We start from the raw sequence: 9,207 nt of genomic DNA, 5'->3' as shown, positions 1-9,207 counted from the left end.
CTATACCCTGCACTCTGTAGCCTGCACCCTGCACCTTGCACCCTGTAGCCTGCACCCTGCAGCCTGTACCCTGCACCCTGCACCTTGTACCCTGCACCCTGCACCTTATGCCCTGTATCCTGCACCCTGTACCCTGTACCCTGCACCCTGCACACTGTGTCATGCACCTTGCACCCTATACCCTGCACCCTGCACCTTATGCCCTGTATCCTGCACCCTGTACCCTGTACCCTGCACCCTGCACCCTGCACCCTGTACCCTGCACCCTGCACCCTGCACCTTGTACCCTGCACCCTGCACCTTATGCCCTGTATCCTGCACCTTGCACCCTGTACCCTGCACCCTGTACCCTGCACCCTGCACACTGTGTCATGCACCTTGCACCCTATACCCTGCACCCTATACCATGCACCCTATACCATGCACCCTGTAGCCTGCACCCTACACCTTATACCCTGTATCCTGCACCTTATACCCTGCATCATGCATCCTATACCCTGTACCCTGCACCCTATACCCTGCACCCTGCACCCTATACCCTGCATGATGAATACTTTAAAGTTAACAAGAAACACGGAGTAGTTTTATGATGTGAGAATGAATCAGGATTTTTATGTTTGCTAAATCTTCCTCTGCAGAGTTGATAAGGGCTCATTTGTTTACCTCGCCTGTATTTGACTTTGAAATGAGCTTCAGTGTCAGTTAGAGCAAGCCGCTCAGCCACCCACACACAACACACTGCAGCCTTTCTTCTGAAAGGTTACTTCCTGCTTCCTTCGCCCCTCTTGACCACGAAGCTTCCTGCTCCGAGTTTGACCGGCACACAGCAGAGAGGTGACGTCAAGCTGCTTTTTGTTCCTGTGTGTTAGTTTTGATAAAGATGGAAATAATGAGCCAGTTAAATAACACACAGTTCCTGTTTCTGTTCACATATTAAAACATAAAAGCTTTAAATTGGATCCTGGTTTAGTGTTAACTTTATTGCAGTCATAATGAACGTTATAGTAATTTGCCTTAATGATCAACACAACATGATAATGAAATAATTTAAAAACACATTATAATATAAAAGAGAAGCTAAAAACATGAAAGTAGTTTAAAGTTCATTTCAGTTTGAATCATTTCGAAGAAGTTTCCTGGAAAGAGTTTTGCATTTTTTATTTTTCATTTATTATCAGATTTACTTTTTTATATCTTTACATCTTTATATCTTCTCCTTATAATCACATTATGTTCATTTACATATTGCTTTGTAATATACTATTTATGTTGACATATGATCTGACTTGTAGATTAATTTAACATTTTTGCCTTTTCACCTGAGAACTGATTAAAACTGTAAAGCAATAAATTAAAACCTTTCAGGAAATGATTAGTAATTAACTTAAAGTCATTTATTGTGTAATAAAACTTTTCCAGGATTGAGACGAGAACTTTGAACAGGAAACAAGCAGCATGATTGGCATGTTTCCTCTTTTTATCTGTTGTAACAGAAGCTATCTGATCTGTTTTCCTTTTATTGATCATTTTAAGAAATTTGATGCTGTGTTAAAAAGGGCGCCAAAAATGAACATAATAAAACTAACAGCGTTCACAGCACAAAATATAGAACCTGAATCATTTTTAAAGATTTAGAAATGATAATTTAATGGGTTTTAACACTTTTTCAGCACTTACAGGCACATTGTGTTTATTTATCTCGCAGGTTAGTCTACTGTGACCTTTAACCCTCACATTCCTAATTAGTTTTAATGTACTGAGCTACTCTCAATACGTTGTCACTAGTTTTATTGAGGCTTATTCTATTATTTAAGTGTCAGTGTGTAAAGATAAGTCATGTCCTGGCACTGAAAACACTTAGAAACAACATTTAGATCATCATGTAGGAAGATAACGTTGAAATATAATCTAGCAGAACAACAAATGTATAAAATGTAAAAATCTTGATGTGATAATCAGGTGAGCTTACCTGCAGAGTGATACCTCCTCTCCTCTCTGGGCTGTAAAGTGTTCAATAAAAAAACATCTGCAGCTTCAGAGCACCTCTGTTTATCTTCACAGTCCCGCCCAAAACGACACCTGCACCTCCTATTAGTTCAAACTGAACACCTGAACACCTAAACAACCAATCACCTGAGCACCTGAACGGGAGTACAACAGGTAGTCTATATTAAGGGTGGGGGGGTGGGGGGGGTTAATGAACGGGGATATAGCAATACTGACCCAACCTGTTTTTGTGTCATGCTTATTTCTGCTGAGTTGATCATTTATACCTTGAGGGGGGCTTATGGGTTTATGGGGATGGAGATGGAGTCGCTTTTGGAGTCAGTCCCAAGTGGCCATTAGAGGAACTGCAGTTTTTGGTACTTCCGTTTTGTAGTTTTGTTGCTTCATTTCACACAAATCATGGGAGGTTGGTGGGGGGGCTTTGAAACAGTGGATAGTTTACTTTGAGCGTTACAACCGTGCGAAATTATTTATTTCACCATCAGGAATTGATCCATTCGACCCGATCACATTTCAAAATAAGAGTCGGTCGATCTACAGGTGTGAAACATGTAAATAAAATACCTAGCAAACAACGTCGATTTGCATCCGTGTGCCATAAACTTTACTACTAAATGATCAGGCGGTGTGTTTAATCAGCACTTTGTGGCAACTGCTTGGATGTAACTTTCTTTTTAACGTTGTATTTTAGTCTTACGTTATAGCAAAGTCCTTCTGGTTATAGCCACAATGTCTCCCTAATGTTAATCATCTTATAAACATACGGTGGTTAATGTCACGAATATCCAGTTAACTCGTGACAATGTTATCTAAGCATACAGTGAGTGGTTAGTTTGTAAATTATAAGAAATAAAAAGAGCTTTTCAAACGACGTCATTACAAAAATAAAATCACGTGTTTCGTCTTTTGTGGGCATCTGGTTCCATAGTGTAGCGGTTATCACGTCTGCTTTACACGCAGAAGGTCCTGGGTTCGAGCCCCAGTGGAACCAGCAAGCTTTTTAACGTTTAGTAACGTTTTTAAATTACGGTACAAATGAAAACACTCTAAAGATGTAGAAATTATAATACGGTTTAGATGTTTTATGGCCACAAAACAAAATACGATGTCTGGTTTGGACATTTAACCTTCAATAGAGTATGTTGACGTATTCAGCATGGTGAGAAGTTCTTACCTGCAGTTATCGTTTACAGTTAATGGTATTTTAGTTTAAAATACAAAATGTGCAATACATCGTACTACTGTGTATTTGAATAGGCTGTTTTGACTGTACATAAACGTTCAGTAACCAGCTCTCCCCACTTCTTTAAACTATTTGTATCCTGTTTGACCAATTTTATAGTTTTTATAGACATTATTGTGTATCTTTCTCAGTGCTGGGCAGTAATTAACTTAATTTACTCATGGGCTGTTCTTAAGCACAAGTTTGAGGTATTCGTACTTTATATGAGCCACAAGCTTTTAAAATACATCACAGCTCCACCAAATGTGAATCTCACGTGGTTTAATTTCAATAAATGTTCAAATGACATATCATATATAATTAATATATCAGTCAACCATTACTTTACTGCAATACTTTACATCAAACTCATAATACTTATTAAATGTCACTGCAATACTTAAAGGATGTGAGTACTCGATACGCGATAAGGATTATTCTGACGTCTTGTTACACGGATAGTACGTTATAATGCCCGAGGATTCATCTTCACAGTGTTAGTCAAAGAGCAGCAGCAGTAAAAGCAGTGGAGATGCCGGGGATTGAACCCGGGACCTCATACATGCGAAGCATGCGCTCTACCACTGAGCTACATCCCCACACGACGCATCATGGCGGCCGGAAATCAGTATTTATATGTACGACCGCAGGTTGTGTCTATTGTTCTGTACGTTCCGGTGTGAATATTTACTATTTAATATGATACATTTAAACAAAATACTGTGGTTATAATAACAACTTTTTGCTTTAAATTAATGTTTTGTATGATTTTGACCCAAATGCACCGTATTTATAAACTGTGTTTGTGTATCCAGAGGTAACAGAGAGACTGAAAAACCAAAATATCCAAAACCCATGACATATTAAACACTGAACTGTTTTCTTCTCTCAACACTTTCACTGCTCGTTCCTGACTGACTCTACAGCTCCACCTGGTGGCGGAATTTATACAACGTGTAACTCATGAATGAACCAACTGTGATGTAAATTAAACCATTAAATGAATTAAATGACTCACAAACCAGTTTAACAAGTTTATCTTAGAGGAGCACAGTTTCTGTGTTCAACATTAACTGGTGTTATCTGTCCCAGGAGTTCATGAGAAATGTATTTGTTTTGTTGATTAAATAAAACCTACTGTGAGCTCTGTCTTTACTTTTATGTTAAGAAAAACACTTTACTCTGGAATTATTTCACATGTATTGCTTGTTATCCTAATAGTGTGTGGTGTTACAGTAAACCAAAGGCAAGCAGACCTCAATGTATTTCTGTGGGAAAAAACAGGTAAAGCAAATGTAGAAAACAATAGAGGAAAGTAGAGGAAGAGCTGTGACAGAGACAGGTGATAGTTATGTTTCAATAAGAAATAAATAATTGTTACTTGTATTTTTAGAACTATACTAGATTAAGATCTGTAACTTTTCTAAATGTCACAGAACAATCATCTAAGTGTGTATTTTTTGTGAGTAATTTAGTTAATTTACATGGTAGTTGGTTCATTCATGAGTTAAGTGTTGTATAAATCCCGCCACCAGGTGGAGTTGTACAGTCAGTCAGAAACTAGTGCCAGTATTGTTGTAGTGCAGCTTCCGGCCACCAGAGGGCGCATCAACCTGTGAGTACACTGCGCATGTCGGTGTTGGTCCGCGGGAAGAGATCAAATATATGTGCGTTGAATAAATCGTGTTTTTTTAACTTTACGTTTAATTGACATCGATATAATCACACCGGAACTGTTACTGAGACGTTCATCTGCTGCTAGACGAGCCGCGGTGTTCTTATTTATCTGAATTAATATTGAATACTGAGTTAATATTAAAGTTAAATGTGTGAAATGGCTGCTGCTCATCCAGGAAGCCGTTCAGTACCCGCTCCTGTCTCACAGTAACAGCAGATATAAGCGGAGCAGAGCGGAATGAAACCCCGAAGATTGTTCTGCAGCCTTGAATAAGGATGTCTCTGATTCTTAATGTACGGCTGTCTCACTTCATGACGTAGCTGCGATGGCCGAGTGGTTAAGGCGTTGGACTTGAAATCCAATGGGATCTTCCCGCGCAGGTTCGAACCCTGCTCGCAGCGAAATGTGACTCTTTTTATTTGTATTCTTTCAGTTACAGTCATGTCAACCTGATAAATGTAAAAGATTAATTGATTAGTTCAAACAGAAAATTCAAAAGCAACAACTTTAACAGTTTTGTTTTGCTTTTCCTTGATTTAAATGATAGTTAATTCATTATGTTTTCATTTTACCATGGCAGCTGTTACTCAAACTAACTTATGGTCGTTTTTAGTCATTTTTCATCTCTTTTTGGAAGTATTTGGGTTTGTTTAGTCAATGTAAGTCTTTTTCTTAGTAATTTTTATGTCTGTTTTTGGTAGTTTTGAGGGGTTTTGTCTCTATTAGTCGTGCAAGTTCGAACCCTGCTCACAGCGAAATGTGACTGTTTTATTTTTATTCTTTATGAAGTTCACAACTAAACGAACCCATCAAACATTTGTCTGAAGAATTTAAGATAATATATTAAACCCCAGAGAGAACAGAGACTTCAGTTACAGTCATGTTAACCTGATAATTAATTGATTAGTTCAAACAGAAAATTCAACTTTTACGGTTTTGTTTTGCTTTTCTTTTATTTAAGTGATAGTTATTACATTCTGTTTTATTTTACCAACCAAAAGTCCAAAATACAGACATCTGAGGGTCATTAAATGTTTTCTGATTACAAGAAAATGAACTTTTAGTGATGATTAGATGATTTTACATAATAATATCTTTAATAATCATATCTGTTTGTTCTGAGATAAGAAGTGTTTGTACACAGTAAAGACAGTGTGTGTGTGTGTGTGTGTGTGTGTGTGTGTGTGTGTGTGTGTGTGTGTGTATGTTACAGCCACCTGCTCCGTGTGGCTTTTAAACATCAGAACAAACTGTCCTCTCTCCTCTTTGTGTGTGAGTGAGTGTGTGAGTGTGTGTGTGTGTGTGTGTGTGTGTGACTGTGTGTGTGTGTGTGTGTGTGTGTGTGTGTGCTGGCGTTGCTGAGGCTTCACACAGCTCCTCACATATGCTCCGTCAACAAGCACGCTGAGTTTATAAAGGAGCCTCAACAAGTCTGTGCACGTTGATCTGCACGATGAAAACACGAGGCGTCGATGAGGTGATGTTTGAAATGTACGTAGAGACTGACAGCTGCTAGAAACCGGGCAGGATGGATCCAATGAGAACACACTGTTGAGTTGTATTATGGGAAATGTAGTATCCAGTATTAACCCTCTCATACTGTTCATATTCTAGAAAGCATCAATAGTCGATAATCTGATTGATCAATAAATGTGATTAAACCTTGATTCATGTCTCAGAGAGCAGAGAGACTAAACATCTCCTATCACACAATATCATGTTTTACCTCAGACATGAAAATATAACATAGCAGTAATGATTGAAATGTCTCTTTTTGGTAGTTTTGAGTCTCTGTCGTCAGTCCATCTCATAGTTACCATGGTAACTAGATGACAGCTGTTACTCAAACTAACTTACGACTGATTTTAGTCATGTTTTCATCTCTTTTTGGTAGTTTTTGGGTTTGTTTAGTCAATTTAAGTCTCTTTTTAGTCATTTTTATGTTTATTTTAGTTTAGTTTAGTTTAGTTTAGGTAGTTTAGTTTTTTGTCTCCTTCAGTCATGTTTTCATCTCTTTTTGGTGGTTAAATGTTATTTTCTATGTAAAGGTAAAATGAGCAGTCTTCACTGCAATCAATCAATCAGTCTTTATTTGTATAGCACCAAATCACAACAAAGTTATCTCAAGGCTCTTTCCACATAGAGCAGGTTCTAAACCGAACTCTTCAGGTTTTAACTTTAAAGAGACCCAACATTCCCACATAAGACACAGTGGAGAGAAAAAACTCCCTTGCTACATTGCTACTGCTACATGATAAAAAGAAATCCTCATAACTACTATCTTATTATATATACGGAGATCATCTGACGCAGAACAACCTCAATGACAAACATTAGTAGCTTCTATCCTAAACATAACATTTTATTTTGGGCTACTTTAGGAAGTCATAAAATTTCAGAATAAAAGTCATTTGTGGAGTTCCATTTATCTGCCATAATGGTGTAAAACAGGAGATTAAGGCTAATAACTAACATGGTTAAATAAGAAGTACAGGCTCATATTAGTAACAAGGAGATAAACATGAAGAAAGTAAAAGAATTCAAACATAGCTGTAGTTTATATTGGTAACAACAGGAAGTTAGAGAATATAACAACCAAACTATCTCTTTGACAAACAGCAGGTGAGGTTTACTTTCAGTGTGAAGTGTCTGCTGTCAGAGCCTGGCTGGTTGCCATGGTGATTAATTGTCTCGTTGAGTAGCAGAGACTTTGAACCCGCGTTAACTCAAGTTTTATCCTCTAGTTTCCATCAGGAGGTGAGTTGGTTACGTTGATATGTTGATGTTTTATTTCCACATCCAGCCGTTACTGTTTCTGTCCAACCTGCTGAGTGTAAAGTCTAATATTCTCTCTGTTAGCTGTTTTTACTCTCTACCAACTCCTGAGGGAAATCTCTAAATGCTCCACTATGTTCAGCAGCTAGTCTGCAGATAACTGTGTTAGCAGGTAGAGTACACTGGTCTGTTTCTGCAGCTTTTACTCTGAAAATGATGCTACGAGAGCAGACAGAGTGAACCAGAACAGACAGATAAACAATGAGCTGAATCTGTTCCAGCATCTGAAGAACATTTCTGATGCTAAACTGAGTCCTGTAGGTTTTACTGTGTAAGAGAAAGATCAGAGACTCTGCAGCTTAAAGCATCCAGTTTGTCCATAGAGTCTCTTTACAACAGTCTCTTTACTACGGCTAGCTCCGAATTCGCAGGAACAAAACATTAAACAGGTGTTATTTGGACAGATTAGCGTCACATTGTAGATCTCAAGGACTACTTTCTCGTCTAAAAAGGTTAGAAGGGTCGATAAAGTGGTATATTTACAGAGTTAGAGCTAAAATGAAATCAGCTTCAGCCTGATGATTTCAGCTCGGGTAGGAACCAAATGCATTGTGGGTTATCGTGTAGTTTACTACAGTGTAAACGGTCGGTTTACGATCTGGTCCTTTAGTGTGTAGGATGGAAGTATTATTGAAGTATGTAGTATGTAGTATGTGGTTTCGAACACAGCCAAAGTCACCACCTCTACCCGAAACATGGACGCAGGGTCTGAGAGCTTTCTGCTGCTAGCTCGGCTACTAGCTCCGTGGCTAACTCGGTGGCTAGCTTGGCGGCTAACTCGGCGGCTAGCTCGGCGGCTAACTCAGCTAACTGAAGACTGTAGTAGTAGTGTGTGCTGAATGTATTTATACCTCTACAGCAGCAGGGGCGGGTTTATGTGTGATTTTATCTATCACAGTGTTTAATCACATTGTATTAATGTCTCATGTCTGGAACAAAGATACAAGACATTAGCGACCTGAAGCTAAACATCACTGAGTCATTGATAAGGAAGAAAGAAAGAAAGAAAGGCAGGAAGGAAGGAGAGAAGGAAAGGAAGGAATGAAAAGAAAGAAGGAAGGAAAAGAAAGAAGGAATGAAGGAAGGAAAAGAAGGAATAAAAAATATATGTTTGAGAACCTTCATGTTTTTATGACATTTAAACATTTACTTCTTGTTTATAATGAACGGTCCTTTAGCGCCACCTGCTGATCAATGATCAGATGATTAACACTGAAGCCTCTTTACACGGTGACTGTTTGTGACTGTTTGTGTTCATTGTTAATTATGTTCATTGAAGGAAGGAAGGAGGACTCTCTCTCACACACATACACGCTGACACACACACACACACACACACTATTCTCTGTAAATCCTATTTTCTGTTGTGTGTATTTTTATGTAAATGCATTCAGTTGCTGGAGGATTTTCACAAAGGATTAAACACTGAGAACTCCCAAATTACAGGAAAACACACACATGTGCA

At 38.4% G+C, this 9,207-nt stretch overlaps 1 protein-coding gene and 3 non-coding genes across 4 annotated transcripts in view; 3 read left to right on the top strand and 1 right to left on the bottom strand.

The window, feature by feature from the left end:
- The window catches only part of LOC128371716 (rap1 GTPase-activating protein 2-like), a 52,275-nt gene that overhangs the window by 175 nt on the left and 42,893 nt on the right, over positions 1–9,207 (top strand). The window contains exon 2 of the mRNA XM_053332094.1: positions 21–578. Within this exon, the coding sequence (XP_053188069.1) occupies positions 21–578 (558 nt within the window). The remainder of the gene's footprint in view (positions 1–20; positions 579–9,207) is intronic.
- trnav-uac (transfer RNA valine (anticodon UAC)) lies at positions 2,926–2,998 on the top strand. The gene has a single exon. It is a non-coding gene; the product is annotated as a tRNA-Val (tRNA).
- Positions 3,757–3,828, bottom strand: trnaa-cgc (transfer RNA alanine (anticodon CGC)). The gene has a single exon. It is a non-coding gene; the product is annotated as a tRNA-Ala (tRNA).
- trnas-uga (transfer RNA serine (anticodon UGA)) lies at positions 5,227–5,308 on the top strand. The gene has a single exon. It is a non-coding gene; the product is annotated as a tRNA-Ser (tRNA).

The sequence above is a fragment of the Scomber japonicus genome, chromosome 13 (genome assembly GCF_027409825.1).
Source record: "Scomber japonicus isolate fScoJap1 chromosome 13, fScoJap1.pri, whole genome shotgun sequence".
NCBI classification, from domain to species: domain Eukaryota; kingdom Metazoa; phylum Chordata; class Actinopteri; order Scombriformes; family Scombridae; genus Scomber; species Scomber japonicus.
Note: the sequence above shows the minus strand (reverse complement) of the source record. Positions and strands in the feature narration are given on the sequence as shown.